At 37.4% G+C, this 20,460-nt stretch overlaps 1 protein-coding gene across 9 annotated transcripts in view; it reads left to right on the top strand.

Annotated features, from left to right (window-relative positions):
- The window catches only part of YAF2 (YY1 associated factor 2), a 76,786-nt gene that overhangs the window by 10,640 nt on the left and 45,686 nt on the right, over nucleotides 1-20,460 (top strand). For 3 of the 9 annotated variants that reach the window (XR_010127786.1, XR_010127788.1, XR_010127787.1), the window contains exons 4-5: nucleotides 14,479-14,611; nucleotides 14,705-14,804. The exons of 3 other annotated variants lie outside the window; for them this stretch is intronic. Coding sequence is in view for 2 of the 6 variants with exons in the window: in XM_063672635.1 (XP_063528705.1) it covers nucleotides 14,479-14,611 (133 nt within the window). In the remaining 4 variants the exon portion in view is untranslated. Of the gene's footprint in view, nucleotides 1-8,728; nucleotides 8,764-14,478; nucleotides 14,612-14,704; nucleotides 14,805-20,460 lie in introns of those variants that run through there. 3 more of the 9 variants (XR_010127790.1, XM_054445323.2, XM_063672635.1) reach the window with 3 other exon arrangements.

Here is a 20,460-nt window from a genome sequence, read left to right as displayed (position 1 = left end):
ATATCCAGAATATACAAAGAACTTAAATTTACAAGAAAAAAAAAGCCAACACCATCAAAAAGTGGGCGAAGGATATGAACAGACACTTCCCAAAAGAAGACATTTATGTAGCCAACAAACATGAAAAACTCATCACTGGTCATTAGAGAAATGCACATCAAACCACAATGAGATACTATCTCATGCCAGTTAGAATGGCAATCATTAAAAAGTCTGGAAACAGCAGATGCTGGAGAGGATGTGGAGAAATAGGAACACTTTTACACTGTTGGTGGGAGTGTAAATTAGTTCAACCATTGTGGAAGACAGTGTGGTGATTCCTCAGGGATCTAGAACCAGAAATACCATTTAACCGAGCAGTCTCATTACTGGGTATATACCCAAAGGATTATAAATCATTCTACTGTAAAGACACATGCACACGTATGTTTATTGCAGCACTATTCACAAAAGCAAAGACTTGGAACCAACCCAAATGCCCATCAATGATAGACTGGATAAAGAAAATGTGGCACATATACACCATGGAATACTATGCAGCTGTAAAAAGGATGAGTTCATGTCCTTTGCAGGGACATGGATGAAGCTGGAAACCATCATTCTCAGCAAACTAACACAGGATCAGAAAACCAAACACCACGTATTCTCACTCATAACTGGGAGTTGAACAATGGGAACACATGGACACAGGGAGGGGAACATCACACGTGGGAGCCTGTCTCGGGGTCGGGGGCTAGAGGAGGGATAGCATTAGGAGAATTGCCTAATGTAGATGACGGGTTGATGGATACAGCAAACCACTATGGCACGTGTATACCTATGTAACAAACCTGGAGGTTCTGCACATGTATCCCAGAATTTAAAGTATAATAAAAAAAGAAATATATTGTATTCTTCACCTAAATTGTTAGTTTTCTGTTGAATGATTTTTAAAGTTAAAGTAGTTGACATCAAGGGCCTATTAGAAACTAAAATATATTATAAATACATGCTTACTGGGAAACATATGCAATGAATTATGCTAGGACTTAGAATTGTGGATGAAACCCAATTCTAGCCTTTAAGGGTTTGAATTCTAGCACAGAAGATAGGTAATATTTGCTAGTGAGTAAATACAAGGAGTTGAGAATGGATTTTCCAACATAGTTCTAGTTTTTGGAGAAGTCTGTGCTTATATGAAATTAGTTACTGTTGTGGCCATTATTATTTATTTATTTATTTTACTTTAACTTCTGGGATACATGTGCAGAACGTGAAGATTTGTTACATAGATATACATGTGCCATGGTGGTTTGCTCCACCCATCAACTCATCATCTAGGTTTTAAGCCCCTCATGCATTAGGTATTTGTCCTAATGCTCTCCCTCCCTTTGCCCCCCACCCCGCAACAGGCCCCAGTGTGTGATGTTCCCCTCCCTGTGTCCATGTGTTCTCATTGTTCAACTCCCACCTATGAGCGAGAACATGCCGTGTTTGGTTTTCTGTTCCTGTGTTAGTTTGCTGAGAATGATGGTTTCCAGCTTCATCCATGTCCCTGTGAAGGACATGAACTCATCCTTTTTTATGGCCGCATGTGGCCATTATTAATAAAGCACTTTTGTTGGGGCGAGGTGGCTCACACCTGTAATCCCAGCACTTTTACAGGCTGAGGCAGGAGGATTGCTTGAGCCTAGGAGTTCAAGACTAGCCTGGGCAATATAGCGAGACCCTGTCTGTACAAATAAATAAATAAATATAAATAAAGCACTTTTGGTAAAATGTGCTTTAACATCATGGCCAATCTCCAGTTTGATTGATTACTGTCTCCCCTAAGAAATTTCACCCAAATTATGTTATTTGAAACAGCTGGCACTTCATTGCTGGGTAAAGCCTTTTCTTTATCTTTTTGTTTGTGTGTGTGTGTGTGTGTGTGTGTGTGTGTGTGTGTGTGTGTGTTTTAAAGAAACCTCTGTTTTTAAGATGATAGTTATATAATTGCTGTAAAATTTCAGTAGACTGAAACTTCCTACATAGTATGCTGGCCCTATATGTAACTTTGAAGGAAAGAGGAATAAGCAAAGAAACCTTTTACCCAACTATGATAGTTTTATAAACCTCCTTCAGACAACTCGGGTGTCAATCTGGGCTCTAATGCTAATTCCATGACTGGATTTCTACCTTCTTCACCAGTCGCATAGAGTTGTTTGATGAGCAAATGGAAGTGTATATAGGAAAACATTCTGAGCACAGTAAAGCACTGCACGAGTGGCAGATAATGAAAGACACAGCTTTTTACTGAGTTTCCAACACCAGAAACTACCAATGGTAACAAAAAAAAAAAAAAAGAATTTGGCAGCAATAAATTATAAGCCACCATTTATTCCTTAACAGTAATGGCCACTACTTACAGAGCACTTACTGTGTGTCAGCCACTGTGATAATGGCTTTACTATTTAATCTTCTCAACAATGAGAATTAAAACCATTTAATCTTCTCAACAATGCTTTTGAAAGAAAAGGGAAAAAAAAAAAAAAACCCTGAATATCATGCTGGCCATCATTGCCAATATAACCAATAAAATAGGTAACTTATGAAACAGACACTAAATAATGTAACCCTAGTATAAAATTTTTTATTTACAAAATAGATGATTCCTGGGATGATTTTTCAAGTATTGAATATATATAAATTTAACAATCCTGCCCTTTTATGTAAGTGCACTTGTATAGTGCTTTACTGTGTTCAGAGTGCTTTCCTATATATCCTTCTATTTGCTCATCAAACCGCCCCTATATGGCTGATGAGGAAGATGGTCTGCTAATCAAATAATTAATGTTAGAGCCTAGATTGATACCTGGGTTGTTGGATTACTGGTTGATCTTTTCACTCCTTTGTCTTTAATAAAGAGGTTTATAAAACCATCCCAGTTGAATGAAAGGTTTTTTTGCTTATTTCTCTTTCCTTCAAGGTTAGATGTAGGGCCAACATTGGTAGAAAGATTAACATTCTGTGGAATATCAAGTTTCCATTCAAGGATTTGGTGAAACCTTAGTGTTTTTTTCTTTAAGGTATGTTTTCCTTAAATCTTTATAGCTTGGAATAATTATTTAACTAATGTTTGTTGATCATTTGTTGAACACTTACAGTGTTCTGTTTATTGGCTTTCATGGTTGTTAAAACGGTACCTTTTGTTATATGAGCTGTGATTTATAATCAATGTTTTGAAAGATTCTGTATGTACTTCATTCCGCAATATTGTTTATTGTGGGAAATTATAGAATTACTGAGAATTTTAGAGCTAAAAGGAACCTTTGAAGTGTTTCTAGAGTGTTTAGTCACATCCTGAGCCAGACAAGTTTTTATTACTTGAAACCTTAATGATAGATAAGAGCGTCTTCAGAGGGAAGATCTTGAGAGATTTTGAGTAGAGAGGCTTGTATTAAACTTTTGAAATGGGCTGAGACTACTATTGTTTTCAAAACCTTCTTGTTGGGATTTTCAGCTAAGTTTGGAGGATTCTTAATTGTGGAATTTGGGGAACTAGCATAATATTTAGCAATCTGCTGGGTGAGGTCTTTTCTATTTGTTGGAACTCATGGCTCTAGCCTCGTATCCTCTTGATAGGTAAGAAGACAGGCCGGAAGTATTGTGAGTTGGGTCAGTAGTTGATCAGTGTGAGATTTAGAAATCTGAATTTCCAGTCACTTAAAAAAAAATTTGTTTTAAGAGATAGAGTCTTGCTCTGTCACCCAGGCCGGAGTGCAGTGGTGCGATCATAGCTTACTATAACTTCAAACTCCTGGGCTCAAGCCTCAACCTCCCAAGGAGCTAGGACTACAGGCGTGCTCCATCACACCCAGGTAATTTTAAAATTTTTTGTGGAGATGAGGTCTTACTGTGTTGTCCAGCCTGGTCTCAAACTTTGCCTCAAGCACCCCTCCTGCCTCAGCCTTCCAAAGTATTGAGATTACAGGTGTGAGCCACAATGCCTAGCCTCCAGTCCCTTTTTATAACCTTGCTGTGGTAGCATTTAATTAAATTTGCTAGCAAGTAACTTCTTAAAGATTTCGTCTTATAATTTTCCCTATACCTAGATCTGGTGGTATACCTCTTGACACTTTCTAACATTAGACCTACTACTTGTAAATAATATAAGAACTTAAAAACAAGAACTAAATGTTAAAAATCTAGGCTAATAGTATGGTGAATAAAGAATAAAATGGCTGTCTTTTTTCCTATATTTACTAATATTTTTGAAGTACAAATGTTAACAAACTTCATTTTTATGTCTTTTATAACAACTTTTATTTTGCTGTATATCCTCACTTCTTTGATATCATAGTGTTTCTCAGGAGAAATACCAGTAAGTATTATTTCTCTCTTTTATTTGTGATACAAATATTAAGAATCACTAATAGTAATATAATCACTTTGATTATATGTGAATGTGTGAATGACTGGGTGTGTGTGTATGATGTAAAGTTTGTATAGCCCCCTGACAATTTTTAGACATATGAATTAAACCATTTCATCTTTACATGTTTTACAGTCTGATCAGGGTTCCTTTGCACAACCTACTTAACTTTTATAGAATATACTAGGGACAGTCAACCCAGAATGGCAGCAAGTAGATGATTTTTATGCCAGGGAGGTAGTTGCTCAGCAGGTAAAGCTCTTGGTGCATTCGTGGAGTAGGCAAAGTGATTTTGGTCTTCTTTCCTCTTAGTTCCGTCCATTTTTGCTGTTTATCTTTTGTCCCCCCACAGCCCAAAGTCTCTTCACTAATATTTATTTCTAGCCTACCTTCTAAAATGTTTTAATTGCTTCATTCTTTATTTACTTCACCAACAGTTCTTCCTTTACTAGAAAATCTTTTATGTTTTATGTAAGTCTGAATAAAGTAATTGTTCTAAATGCTAATGTAAAGAATCTGGGTGTGGGGGATGGAGTTTTAGTTTTTCTTTAAGATAATTCTTTTTCTCATGATTATAAAAGTATTATGTATACATTAAAGATTTAAGGAAGTATAAGGAGGAAGATAGTAATGATTATTTTCATATTATCATTCCGGTCAGAAGTTAGCTACTTCTAAAATGTTGTGTTTCCACTCTGTATTTTTGCATAGATATTAGCATTTAAAATTGAAACTTGAAGTATCTCTCATTGGAAGAATGGGAAAAAAGTAGACTTTTTCCCATTTTAGGGCCTTCTCATGACCCTTCTCACCTCATCTTGGTCCTCTAAGTTAGTCTCTGAGAAGTCCTCCAGTCTCTGAGAAGGCTCCAGTTTGTTTTGTCTTATTTAATTGAGCAGTTCTCAGTCTTATTTTACCAGGGAACTTTGTTTTTCAATTATAATATAGATCATGTGGAGATGTGTTGTTATGTAGGATGTTGCTATCAAAGTGTGGTCCACAGACCAGTGGCGTTAGCATCACCTGGGAGCTTGTTAGAAATGTACAATCTCAGGCCTCGTTGAGGACTTACTGAATCAGAACCTGCACTTTAACAGGATCTTTAGGTTATTTATATGCACATTAAAGTTTGAGAAACACTGCTCTATTTTTTCTGGATAAGATAATGAGGTGGACGGGGTCTGAGGTATTCATCCCACTTCGAGCTGCTTTTTCCAAAGAGCTTTTCCCTCACGTTTTTGTGTGTGCATGTGTGTGTGCAGGCAGGGTTGTATGTATGGGTGTGTGCCTGGGCATGCATATGTGTACAGGAATGTGGGTATGTGGGCATCTCTCTGTGTCTATATCTCTGGTCCCCCTTTGTGTTTAGCAGACACTTCTCTGAATGAGCTTAATGAACTCTCATATCCAAAAATGCTTTCTCTGTTATACCTCCTATCTCTTATCCCTGCTCCCAATATCTGTACACAGCTGTACATTCCTTCAACCATACAGCTCATCCAAGGCCATCTTTGGGAAGCCTCCTGTGAAAGAGCAGGCTTCAGGAAATAAGAGGGTAAAGAGGAGAGAGGTTTGCCTGTTATAATCAAGTAACAAGCTTTTTGGGGTAGACGAGACCTGGCTTTCCCTCAGGAGGGCCCAGTGGTTTCAAATTGTGTTGAGTGGATTCCTAAGGTTTCATGAAATTGGCTCAGTGGGAGCAAGCAAGTGGGGCGCTCTGTGGTGAACTTCATCCAGGTCATTTATGCCATTATATATTTTATTAGGATTTCTCTTAATTTTTATTTTATAAGGGTGTTTTGCAAAACATTTGTGGAAAATCACTGCCCTGTTTTACCACTCAAATTCTGTTCAGCACAGGCTAGGTTAATTGTGACTGGATTACCTACCCTCACATTTCAAAAAGAAGAGCTATTAGTGAGTTTTGTAGGGTGGCAAGAGAGAGTTGAAGCTTTCTTTCTTGAAAGCCCTTTCTCCCTCCCTCCTTCTCTGTATCTTTCCTTTTTTCCCCCACTCATCTTCTTAGACACATTTGTTCTTTTTAAGGACCAAGATTAGTAAGACTCAGAGCTACATAATCGACTGATTAAATTAGTAATGAGCATTGTAATTTACAGATGAAACATACGTTAAATTCATAATGCTATCAAATTATACATTTTGATAACATTTAATAAGATTATTTTGGGAGCCAGTCATAATCCCAAAAGATAGGGTCCCGAATGCCATAATCTCGAATGTTGAAATCCTGAAAAATCAACATCCTTAAAGTCTAAAATCCTCCAAATCACAATCCTGAAAAGTCAAAATCCCAAAAATGTATTCTGGAAAAAATAATACATTTTTTAAAAGACACATACATTTTAAAAAGGGGATTTATTTGAGAAACAGATAAAAACAGAACAATTCATAGGCCACTACACAATAAAATAGGCAATAACATTTTTGCAAGCATAGACACTAAGGTATACTAACAACAGTCATGCAGATATAACAGTTACGAGCAGACAAACCATATTCATAAGTCAAAAAGGGAAATGTATACATGCATATCATCGTAGTTGGTAATTGTGTGCACCTAGCTTTATAACTGCAGTAATCTGAAATACCATGAAATACCTAAGCCTTGATGAGATCGATAATCATCTCTGTGTGTGTGTTTGTGTGTGTGTTTGTGTTTGTTTCCTAGTAGCCTGATGTAGACTGTTACATAAAAATTTGGACCTTACCAGTAAGTTCTAACGTCTAGAAAGTACTCTGGTAGTGTAATAGGAGTAAGCAGTATATATAGACTTAAGAATTAAGCCGGTAAAAGCAGAATTTTTTACTGTTTGCCATAGTTAAAGAGTACATCTGTTTTCAAGGTTGGGATTGTCTGAGCATGGTCATGGTCTTTTTTAGGCCACTGTGCCATTTTATATATTATGCTGTTTCTTCTGCCCTCTACTTCTCCATCCTCCACAATTTCATGGTCTTTATGATTGCTCAGGCTTCATCTCTGAAGGCTAAGCATTCCGTTGTCTCTAGGTCAGAGTGAATGCCCTCTCAATTACTCTTAAAGCATTCTATGCTAAAAGTGATGATATATTTACACAGTGTATTGAAAATATTTTGTATTTGTTTCTTTCCTTCCTGAGGGCTGTATCATTGGTCCCATTATCACGTTTCGGTTTAAATCCCCTCCTCGACATTTATATTCATGTGGTTTTTTGGTGGTAATTAAATATAAGTGATAAAATGAATTTAGCACATTTCTTAGTTAATAATAATGATAATTGTAATAATATTTTAAAAATTCTCAATGCCCATCACAGTGTCTTGTGTAGGTACTGATAATACTTAAATGAACTGCAAAAGCCCCTTTATTATATATCTGATTCTGTTGCTGCTTTAAACTACTTTCCACTTCTTGTTTTTTAAGGAATATTTATATAATTTCATAATTTTGTGAGTTAGATGGAATATGTTAGTGGATGTTAATTGTCTCCCCACCTATATTTATGGGTGTTAGCGCAACTGCTTTGCTAGTTGCAAAGCTGTATTATCAGAGTAAAAATGTATTTGTAAACTGTATGGGAACTAAAAATTAGGAATAAAACCATTTTCTTATAAAAAAAATTATACCTATTTTACTGGATAGAAGAACTTACGTCAATCTAAGCTACCTGCATGTTCAATTATCAGCAGTTTTTAAAATGTTTTCTTTTACCATCAATATAATGCATGATTGAAACCACAGCCGATAGATTTTATTCTCTCTTGTGTCATGCTTACTTTCTTGCTGAATCTGAGCTAGAGGCAGAGAAACCATTCTGATAGTCTAGGCAAGAGGCAGTAATCTCCTGAATAAGGGGAATGCCAGATGGGAGACAGAAATGAATGTATTATAGATGTGCTTAGGAGAGATCTGTAGAACTTGATGGTTGATTGGATATGGTTGTGGGAGGCAGGAAGTTGGGTTGTAGTGAAGGGGAGGTATCAAGGATGAATCTCAGGATTCTGACTTAAGCAGTTGAGTGAGTGGTGTTAGTTCTCACTGAGATAGCAAATAGGAAGACAGGTTTGGGGGAAGGTAATAGTTTGCCTATAGATTTGTTGAATTTGGGGTGCCTGGGGAAAATTGGAGAGGGAAGATCTCTGAAGCAGTTTGGATATGTTGGGTAAGGCTTAGGAAGGAGAAGAGGGCTGTAAATACATATTTGATAGTCATTAGTACACATGATTTGAGTTGAAGCTGTAGGAGCGGGTAAGACAGATGAGGGAGGGAATAGATTGCATACTATGAGAAAAGAGACCTAGGAGAGACTTTTGAGGAACATCTTTATTTTTTTACAGTGGTAGAAGAAGAGCATCCCGCAAAGAAGAAGAAAGACATGGAGAAGGAAAAAAAAATTAATAGGGAGTAAGAAACCCAGGAGAGTGTAACAATACAGAAACAGAGGGAAGAGGATATTTTCAAAAAGAGGGGGGTGTGTTTAGCCATCTCCAATGGCTTTTACTTTCATCAGACAGAATCTTAATTTTTCTCTCAAGTTCCATGTAGTATTTGTTTTAATAAGTATGGCATTTAGATTTGTATTTTTAAGTTGTAACAAGATAATAATTCTGTGTAGTGATTGTCCTCAGCTTTTCATGTTACAATAATTCTGGTTTATATTTATAGACTAAATAAAGGAGGTTAATATTGGTAGGTAGGAAGATAAGTAAAATTATGTTAGTAACTAACTTTGTTTCCCAAGGATATAATTATCTAGTAATATCTATCTTTAAGTCTATGTCTCTAACAATGACTTTAGATTATAGCTACAAAATGTGATAGAATTAACAACAAAAAAATCCCAAAACATTGGGTACTTCTTGACGTCAAGAATTTAAGTGGTAAGTAAATGTACAGTAGCTTTATTTATTTATTTATTATTATTATTATTTTTTTTGAGATGGAATCTCACTCTGTCACCTAGGCTGCTGGAGTGCAGTGGCGCAATCTGGGCTCACTGCAACCTCTGCCTCTTGATTTCAAGTGATTCTTCTGCCTCAGCCTCCCGAGTAGCTAGGACTACAGGCGCCACCATGCCTGGCTAATTTTTTTTGGTGTTTTTAGTAGAGACTGGGTTTCGCCATGTTGGCCAGGTTGTCTTGAACTCCTGACCTCGAGTGATCTGCCCACCTCAGCCTCCCAAAGTGCTGGGATTACAGGTGTGAGCCACCACGCCCCGCCACTGTATGGTAGCTTTGAAAACTCCTGGGAGATTGCATGGTTAATTGTGAGGGCATATGTATGGTTTGAAGAAACCCTTATTTTCTGTTTTTAGGAGGAATGAACCGTAGCACTCTTTAATGATCGGTTAACCAAGCAAATCACAGCACTTCTTTTAAAACTTCATTTGTTCTATAAAGTAACAGCTATCTCTGAAGTACACTGGATTTTTTTTCTTTTTTTTATTTCAATTTTCTATAGATATGAGGTCTCACTATGTTGCCTAGGCTGGTCTCGAACTCCTGGGCTCTTGCGATCCATGTCAGCCTCCCAAAGTGCTGGAATTACAGGTGTTAGCCATTGCACTCAGCCTACACTGGATTTCATATGATTTACAATGCCTAAAGATTCAGGTTTTAGGAGTGCTGAATAACAAAGTTATTTAGAACGTAGGCAGAATAAGAAAGGAATAGCCAAGACTCTAGAACTAAAAATCAATGAGTGGCTTATGAAGTTCAAAAATATTTTAATTACCCATTAAACATTAAAATGCTATTTTGAGGCAGGTGCTGGGCTAGGTAATGGAGTTACAGAGGAGAACAAGACACATTTTTACCCTCATGGAATTTATTTATTTATTTTATTTAAGATGGAGGAGTCTCGCTCTGTTGCCCAGGCTGGAGTGCAGTGGTGCCATCTCAGCTCACTGCAACCTCTGCCTCTCAGGTTCAAACGATTCTCCTGCCTTAGCCTCCCGAGTAGCTGGGACTGCAGGCTTCTACCACCACGCCTGGTTAATTTCTGTATTTTTAGTAGAGAAGGGGTTTCACCATGTTGGCCAGGCTGGTCTCGAACTCTTGACCTCAATTGATCCACCCACCTCAGCCTCCCAAAGTGCTGGAATTACAGGCGTGAGCCACTGTGCCTGGCCAGCCCTCATGGAATTTAAGTTGCAAACAAAAAAATACAAAAAAAAAAAAATCATTGCAGAGTGTGGCAACGACAGGAATTATTTGAAATGGGTGAAGAGGAGAGGCTTCTTCGAGTGGATGACATTTAATCAGAAAGCAGAAGGATAAGAGGAGGCCGGGCATGGCGGCTCACACCTGTAATCCCAGCACTTTGGGAGGCTGAGGCCATTGGATCACTTTAGCTCAGGAGTTCGAGACTAGCCTGGGCAAAGTGGCAAAACCCCATCTCTACAAAAAGTACAAAAATTAGCCTGGCATGGTAGCATGAGCCTGGTTTCCCAGCTACTTGGAAGGCTGAGGTAAGAGAATGGCTTGAGCCCAAGAAGGGGAAGTTGCAGTGAGCTGAGATTGTGCCACTGCACTCCATCCTGGACAAAAGCCAGACCTTGTCTCAAAAAAAAGGATAAGAGGAGGTATTTGTGAAAGAGTTACAGTTAACAGCAAGTTGAAAGTCCTTTGGTTAGGAGTTTGTTTTACATTGAGCAAAGACTAGTGCATAGTGAGGCAGAGGGTGAGTGGCATCAGATGAAGGTGAGCAAGTGGATAAAATGCCAGATCACAATTTAGTCGTAAATGATATGACACTGAGATTTTATTGGAAGTGTAACAAGAAGCCATTTAATGAGTTTAAGTGTGGAAGTGCTCTATGGCTTCTGTAAGGAGAATGGACTGGCAGGCTGCAGGAATGTGTAAATAGACTAGTTGGGCTATTCTAGTTAGGTGAAAGATAATGGGGCATTAATATTTTGAGATTAGATAAAAGAGAATGAGTTTGTACCTTACTGTTACTAATACCTTGATGTATGTTTCCATAAAAAGGTCATTAATATACACGCACTGAAGACTTTTTAAGGGTATGGCATTTCAGTACTTACAGTTTTATATGTACTTTTAAAATGATAATGAAATTAACTATGTTAAAGCAGAATGATTTGCGTGAACATGTTGAAATGTAATAGAGGAATTTCTATTTTAGAAAGTTATTTATTCAATGGAAATAAAAAAGGATGACTTTCCCTAAGGAAGGAAAATGAGACATTTAGAGCCACTCAAGTTGGCTTGAGACAATTGAAATTTGTGATGTTAGAAAAATTTGTCATTGTTTTATAAAATAGTTTTACACAGAAATTATTCACTTTAGAGATGGCTATTAAGAATTGACTTGAAAAGTAAGGTAAGGCTTCAAAATCTGGTCAGATTAATTTAAATAATATAATAGACTTTTGTTCTTTTTTCCACCTTTTCTCTCACAAGCCTGCAGTCATCTTAGGGCTCAACTGAGGAAGGATCCATTTGCAAGCTCACTCATGTGGTTGTCAGCAGACCTTAGAACACCTGCTTCCAAGTTAACTCACATGTCTATTGTCAGGCCTCAGGCATCTGGCTGTTGGCCAGAGACATCAGTTTACTGCTATGTGGGCTTCTCTTTTCTGTAGGCTCAGAACATAACAGCTTGTTTGCCCCAGAGCAAGATATCTGGACAGTGAGAGAAAGGCCCACCTTGGACTCCCAGAGTGCTGGGATTACAGGCTTGAGCCACCGTGCCCGGCCTCTTAATGACATCTTTTATATTAGCTTATACCATTAGGATAAAATATTTGCATTATTGTTCCTTGATCTGTTTTGTCACTATAAACATATAAGACCTTTGTGCTATGTACTTACTCCAGTGACTAGGAGTCTAGTAAACTAGAAAAGTTACCTAGATGACTCTTTTCTGATATGTATTCCAATTAGAAATGGAGGTCTGTGTAGTACCCCTGTTTGAATGGGTCATTTAAAAGTGAATGGATTTATTACTGTTATACTTAACTCAAATTTATAGAAAACTGCATGCATTTACCCAAGGCAATTTGTATCTTAAATTTAAGTAAGAGTCTATCACAGATCTTGACAGTCTTGACAGGTGTGTTGTCAACCTAACAAATACAAATATGACCTCATAACAGGATTGAAATATAAGATTTTCATTAGAATTACATTTTGAATTTGTGTAGAATGATTTTACAGACCATTTTATCCCATTTATTTTTTGTTTGTTTTGTTTTCTTTCATTTATTCAGTGGTGAGTTAGTTACCAGACTATTCTTAAAGGAAAAACTATACACTTTCTTTGTTTCCATAGAATGAAGAATCATGAAATCATAAGTTTCTTGAAGGAAGGAGGTGATTATTTAGAAGCATGATGGTAAAGGGTATTAAAATATATCTGTATCTAGTACCTGCCAATGTAGTTACTAGTGTTAGAAGTGATCACTGCTGTGGCACATTAAAATGAATATGATGAATATATATTGATTAATATGTATTCAGTTAAAGGTAATATAATATCTTCATATGAGCTTGAAGATAAATTTCTTTTGGAGAGATTTTTTTCTTTCGATTAGAAATAGTTTTTATTTCAGTGACGGCCATTTTTAGGCAATTATTTTAAAAGTTTAAAATTTGCTATATTTCTTTTGTACAAGTATTTAAATTATAATTAGCATTATTAATATTTTTCAATGACTGGCATACTTTTATTTGTTTGTGGTTGGTGTGTCGGTAGGTGACAAATGGTTAAAGACTTTTTTTTTTTTTTTTGAGACGAAATCTTGCTGTGTCTCCCAGGCACGATCTTGGCTCACTGCAACCTCCGCCTTCTGGGTTCAAGCTATTCTCCTGCCTCAGCCTCCTGAGTAGCTGGGATTATAGGCACCTGCCACTACGCCCGGCTAATTTTTGTATTTTTAGTAGAGATGGGGTTTCACCATGTTAGTGAGGCTGGTCTAGAATTCCTAACCTCGGGTGATCCGCCCGCCTCAGACTCCCAAAGTGCTGGAATCACAGGCGCGAGCCACCGTGCCTGGCTGACTTTTTTTTTTTTTTTGACAGAGTCTCCCTTTGTTGCCCAGGCTGGAGTACAATGGCATGACTTGGCTCATTGCAACCTCCACCTCCCGAGTTCAAGCAATTCTGCCTCAGCTTCCCTAGTAGCTGGGATTACAGGCGCATGCCACCACAGCTGGCTACTTTTTGTATTTTTAGTAGAGATGGGGTTTTACCATGTTGGTCAGGCTGGTCTCGAACTCCCAACCTCAGGTGATCCACCTGTCTTGGCCTCTAAAAGTGTTGGGATTACAGGCGTGAGCCACCGTGCCCGGATGACTTTTTTTTTTTTTTTTGGAGACTGAGTCTCGCTCTGTTATCCAGGCTGGAGTGCAGTGGCACGATCTCCGCTCACTGCAACCTCTGCTTCCCGGGTTCAAGCAGTTCTCGTGCCTCAGCCACCCGAGTAGCTGGGATTACAGTCACGCACCACCATGTCCATCTAATTTTTGTATTTTCAGTAGAGACGAGGTTTTGCCATATTAGCCAGGTTGGTCTCGAACTCCTGATCTCAGGTGATCTGCTTGCCTCAGCCTCCCAAAGTGCTGGGATTACAGGCATGAGCCACCACGTCTGGCCTGGTTAAAGACTTGAGTGATAAAGTGAGAATTGTATTGAGGCATTTTATCTGAATTCTAACATATTATTAGTCCACCATGGTGGCTTCTGTACCAAAATCTAGTGAATGTTAATGGCAATGACTAGTTAAGAAATGATAGATTTTGATCAACTAATTATTCTTGTACTAATATAAAATATAATGATACTGTTTCAGCAAAATGAAATAGCCTGGTGGCTGATATTTTTGTAAATTAAAATATAGCAGCCATTATAGTAGAAATTTTAAAATGAAACCATTGTAATGATTTTCTTTTCCTTATGTTTCTGATGATGTCAGAAGTTTCCACTGACATTATATTTAGCAAATTGTTTCCGTATTTACTTTGATACGTGTATATATAGTTATCTAGTGAATTTATGCTTTCTTCTGTAGTTCTATGTGTAATAATAATCTCAAATAAAATGAAATAATCTTCTTATTCTGATAGAGAAGAAAAAGCTGGATCACTTACCAGTAACTGGAGTTCTCCTATTGGGTAATCTCCACAGATCCACATTGTTTGAAGTTATTGTGAGTGCCTCGAGGACCAAGGAACCGTTGAAATTTCCAATTTCAGGAAGGTAAGCAAGTGCACTGAAGCATGTCTCTAGCATCTCCCAAATCCCCTCCCCCAAACTTTCTTACATATACGTCTGTACTGCATGCCCCCTCAGTTCCAGTGGATGCCCATCAGGAAGATTCTCATGCTGAACAGAAGGGCAAGAGAGGTGGATCTGTGAGGGAAAAGACCCAATAGGATAACTCAAGTTACTGGTAAGTAATCTAGTTTTCACAAACTTGAGATTTTTTTTTTCCCCCAAATTTTGTCCCTTGAGAAGGAATTTGTTTAATTGAAAAGAAAGGAACTTGGGATAGCTTCTTTTTGTACGTTTGATATGGATTATGGAAATTATTGTATGGGCAATAAATACTGAGCTATTAATGGGTGTATGAGTAAAAAGTATGACATTAATTTTAAAGTATGTTATTTGCATAATAGCTGCTTCTAAAAAATTATACATTTAGTTGGCCGGGGTTGCTGACTCACGCTTGTAATCCCAGTACTTTTGGAGGCCAAGGCAAGTGGATCACCTGAGGTCGGGAGTTCGAAAACAGCCTGACCAACATGGAGAAACCCGGTCTCTACGAAAAATAGAAAATTAGCCGGGCATGGTGGTGCATGCCTGTAATCCCAGCTACTCGGGAGGCTGAGGCAGGAGAATCGCTTGAACCCTGGAGGCAGAGGTTGCGGTGAGCTGAGATTGTGCCATTGCACTCCAACCTGGGCAACAAGAGCGAAACTCTGTCTCAAAAAAAAAAAAAAAAAATTACGCATTTACTGGCTTCTGGTAAATGGTGTAGTTGTTCTAAAGCAATATAGGGAAGCCAAATGTTGAATTCTTGTATACATTTCTTTATGATGTTGCTTTTTTGAAGTAAATACTTATATTGTAAAATTTATGCAGATGTCATATTTGGTGAATTTCTTTTGGCACAGTAGTACTGACCAGCAAGGATAGTTTTATATTAATCGACTAGCACTTTTTTTTTTTTTTTTTTTTGGAGACAAAGTCTGGCTCTATCACCTAGGCTAGAGTGCAGTGGTGTGATCTTGGCCTACTGCAACTTCTGCCTCCTGGGCACAAGCCATCCTCCCATTGTAGCTGGGACTACAGTTGCGTACCACCATGCTCGACTAATTTTTTTATTTTTTATAGAGATGGGGTTTTGCCATGTTGCCCAGGCTGGTCTTGAACTCATGAGCTCAAATCATCTGCCCACCTTGGCCTCCCTAAGTGTTGGGATTACAGGTGTGAGCCACCACTCCTGGCCTGACTAGCACTTTTTTTTTTTTACTAGGCACTTCTTAATGACAGTTTTCAGTGTATCTTGAACTTCACTGAAAGTATATTTGAAAAATAATATAGGATATGTTGCAAGTATATTTACCACTTCCTTATTTGTAATGAAAAGACTTGATATGAATTGTGACAGAATTGGTTCAGTTTGAGCTGCCTGATTTCCTCAGGTACCAAATAACTTATTGAATTGATATTTGTAAATGTTACTATATAATTAATTTCTTGCTTCTCATTTCTCTCCCACTCATTTTGCGTTATTACTAGGTTACCATTTCTAAAAAGGCATTTTAAATATAAAGAGCTTGTAGTGGTGCCCTGCTTATAGCTGTTTTACAAAACTTTCATCCGTTTGCTGGATACTTGAGGCCTCCTGCTATCCAATTCCATTCTGTTTATCTAGCCTTAATTTCTTCAGTTTGAAACTTTTGTTTGTTCTTACCTGGATAGTTATATTTACGCTTGGTTTGTGGTTTCTCACTTTCTTCAGATAGCCTTTTTCCATTCTGATTTCTGTACTTTAAAGTTGAGGCAAGTCTTACCCCTTTTATCAGTCCTTTTGTGCTAGTATCTTTGTTATCTCCAATTCTTCAGTAGAAAAGTGGGATGTCTGTAAGATTGTATTAATTCATGGAATTTACTTGATACAGTACATTAGCAGCACCCAGTTAATACCCTTATTGGCTAGTATTTGGCTATAGATTGATCTTAAACATTTTTGTGGTCATGGTTAGCTGAATGATACAGTTTAGCCCTTAAATATTAGCTTTAGGTTGTATTGCTATTTTTAAATTTTAATTTAATTTAATTTAATTTAATTTTTATTTTTTAAAATAAAGTGAGAGAGAGTCTCACTCGGTCGTCCAGGCTAGAGTGCGGTGGCGTGATCTCCGTTCACTGCAACCTCCGCCTCCCAGGTTCAAGCAATTCCCTTGCCTCAGCCTCCCAAATAGCTGGGATTACAAGCATCTGCCACCAGGCCTGGCTAACTTTTTTGTATATTTAGTAGAGACAGGATTTCACCATGTTGGCCAGGTTTTGAACTTCTGACCTCAAGTGATCTGCCCGCCTTGGCCTCCCAAAGTGTTAGGATTACAGGCATGAGCCACGGCGCCTGGCCATATTGCTATTTTTTAAAAATATACAGCTCTTTTTAAAAAATTTATTATTTTATTTTTTACACAGGGAGGTTGTGTAATAAAGATATGCAACTCTTAAACTGGGTTTTTAAGGTTCTTTGAGAGCAAGCATAGGATTTTATGGTTTATCTTACCTGGTTCCTAACATCAGTGACTGAGATTAAATCATCTCCACTGAAATATTAGCTTTTCATATAGATTTATGAATAAACTTACCAGTTTTTTGTTTGTTTGTCTTTTTGAGACAGAGTCTTGCTCTGTCACCCAGGCTGGAGTGCAGTGGCGCGATCTCGGCTCACTGCAAGCTCTGCCTCCTGGGTTCATGCCATTCTCCTGCCTCAGCCTCCTGAGTATCTGGGACTACAGGCGCCCGCTACTACACCCGGCTAATTTTTGTATTTTTAGTAGAGATGGGGTTTCACCGTGTTAGCCAGGATGGTCTTGATCTCCTGACCTTGTGATCCGCCCGCCTCGGCCTCCCAAAGTGCTGGGATTACAGGCATGAGCCACCGTGCCTGGCCTACACTTACCAGTTTTTTAATGTATAAAGCAGGTTCATTTGGCTCATCAATCTTATTTGCACTGTATTTTTTTCTTAAAAACAATTTTTCCCTTTAAAAGCTGGTATAGTGAAATTCTAATTATTTAGTATAATATTAATAATTTATCTTGTGGCATATAAAAAGAGTATATAGTTTTGAGAGTATAGAGTAGCTTCACTTAAAGATTTAGTGTTAGAAGACAAAGTGGAAATACAGTATCCTTGATTTTTGCAGTTTGAATATCTTAGAAGATTATTGCTTTCTTTTCAGAAATGAAGGAAGGAAATGCTCTTTGACAGATTGTCTCTTCTAAATAATCATCAGAAAGCAGTTTGTCCAATCATTAGACAAGCCAAGATAAAGAACACTTAGTCAGATGACTTAAATACTAGTTTTGAATCTACTGCTGCATGTCTTTTTACGATTCTGTTCAATCTCATAGTTTCTTTGGTGTGAGTGATATGGTCGTTATATTGAGAGTGCTTTTATTCTTTGGAGAAATATGTTGAAATATTCCAAGTGAAGTATCATGTTGGGCTCAGGAGTGGGTTCAGAAAAAAAAGTGTGTGGATATTTGGGTGTGGTGTGTGCATGTATATGGAGAGAGAGAGAAAAAAGGTAAAGCAAAAGTTGTAAATGTTAACAATTTTGAATCTGGGTAGAAGGTATATGGGTCATTGTACTTTCAACTTTTCTATGGCTTTGAAATTTTAAAAAAAAGATGGGGAGAAAGTGTTTTAAAAAGAACTTTATTGTGCTTCAGTTTCTCTAATTCTAAAATGGGAATAATAGAACTTTTTCATGCCTTCAAGCAGGTAGGCACAGTGTGATAACATTTGGCAGAATAGCAGCCAAGAGAATTCCTAAAAAGTGATTTTTTTTTGTGATTAAAGAAGTGATTTATAATGGAGAACTTTTCAAAGAACAGTTTGTCTAAGGTGATTTAGCTTAAAATTTCAGTTACTTTTTTTTTTTTTTAAATACGGAGTCTTACTCTGTCGCCCAGGCTGGAGTGCAGTGGCGCTATCTCGGCTCACTTCAACCTCCACCCCCCGGGTTCAAGCGATTCTCCAGCCTCAGCCTCGCGAGTAGCTAGGTCTACAGGTGTGCGCCACCGCGTCCAGTTAATTTTTGTATTTTTAGTAGAAATGGGGTTTCGCCATGTTGGCCAAGCTGGTCTCGAACTCCTGACCTCAGGTGATCTGCCCGCCTCAGCCTCCCAAAGTGCTGGGATTACAGGCGTGAACCACTGTGCCCGGCCAGACATCAGTTACTTTTTTTTTTTTTTAACTAAGAGCATATTGCGTTATAATTGAACAAAAGCAGTTACTTCAGAAACAATATTTATGTAAAATAACCAATTAAAATCTTGAAAAATATAGCTTGTAATAAAATAACTCAATAAATGGGTAAAATAGAAGATTTGACACAGCTAAAGAGAAAAGTTACTAATTTGAAGAAAGAAATGAGTACTCCTCCGGACAAGCACAGAGCAATGCGGAAAAATGAAGAGGTGAAAAATATGGAAGAAAAGATGACACTTAGAGGATAGATTGAGCAGTTCCAATATAGGTCTAATTGGAGTTTTAGAAGAGAGCATACACAGAAGAGTGGAGAAGCAATATTAAAGGAAAAATGATTAAGAATTTTCAAGAATTAAAAAACAAAATGGAAATTACAAAATAATTAGAACTAAATCACAACAAAAGTGTTGTATCAAAATTTGAGGGATGCACAAAAAATGGTACTTGGGGATAAATTTATAATCTTTAATGAATGCATTAGATTGAAAGATTGAAAATAAATGAGCCAGCTCTTCAATTTAAAAAACTAAAAGTAGAGCCAAAGGAAGAAGAGGAAATAATAAAAATGAAAACAGAATTTGGTGAACTAGAAAATAATCAGCAATGACCAGGCACGGTGGCTGACGTCTGTAATCCCAGCACTTTGGGAGGCTGAGGTGGGTGGATCACGAGGTCAGGAGTTCAAGACCAGCCTGGCCAAGATGGTGAAACCCTGTCTCTACTAAAAATACAAAAATTAGCCAGCCGTGGTGGCAGGCGCCTGTAATCTCAGCTACTCGGAAGGCTGAGGCAGAGAATTGCTTGAACCCAGGAGGTGGAGGTTGCAGTGAGCTGAGATCATGCCACTGCACTCCAGCCTGGGTGACAGAGCGAGACTCCGTCTCAAAAAAAAAAAAAGAAAATAAGCAGCAGCAAGAAAAACAATGTCATGATCAGTCAAAGCTGGTTATTTGCAGTTGATTCTGGAAATACCCAAGAAAAATAGATGAGACTGATAGTCAAATTTAAAAAAGAGTAAGTACAGCTATAATGGTGATTTTTAAAATTATAAGAAATTGCTAATAATTTATACGTATATAAATTTTAAAAATGAGTTTTATTTTCTAGTAAAATTTTTTTTTCAAATTTGTCTATACAAGTAAAAGAAACCAAAAACCATTAAAGAAATTGAAGCTGTAATAAATTTCTCCAAGAGGAATAATAGGTGGTTTTTTTTTTAATAACAACTTTATTGAGATATTCACATACCATATTATTTACCTGGTTAAAATGTACAATTCAGTAGGTTTTAGTATTTTTACAGAGTTTTGCCAAGAATTACTATAGTCATTTTTAGAACATTTTCATCTCTCCTAACCCTCTATCCTTAGGCATCTACTAATCTTCCTCTTATTTCTGTAGATTGGCTTGTTCTGGACAGTTCATAAAATGGAATTACACAACATGTGTTTTGGGAGGGATTGATTTCTTTCACTTAGCATGTTTTTAAGGTTTATCCACATTGTAGCATATGTCAGTACACTTAATTCTTTTTTATAGCCAAATAATAATACGTCATTGTATGTGGATATACCACATTTTGTTTA

The sequence above is a fragment of the Pongo pygmaeus genome, chromosome 10, assembly GCF_028885625.2.
Source record: "Pongo pygmaeus isolate AG05252 chromosome 10, NHGRI_mPonPyg2-v2.0_pri, whole genome shotgun sequence".
NCBI lineage: Eukaryota > Metazoa > Chordata > Mammalia > Primates > Hominidae > Pongo > Pongo pygmaeus.
The sequence above is the reverse complement of the archived record's forward strand: the minus strand, read 5'-3'. Positions and strand labels throughout refer to the sequence as shown.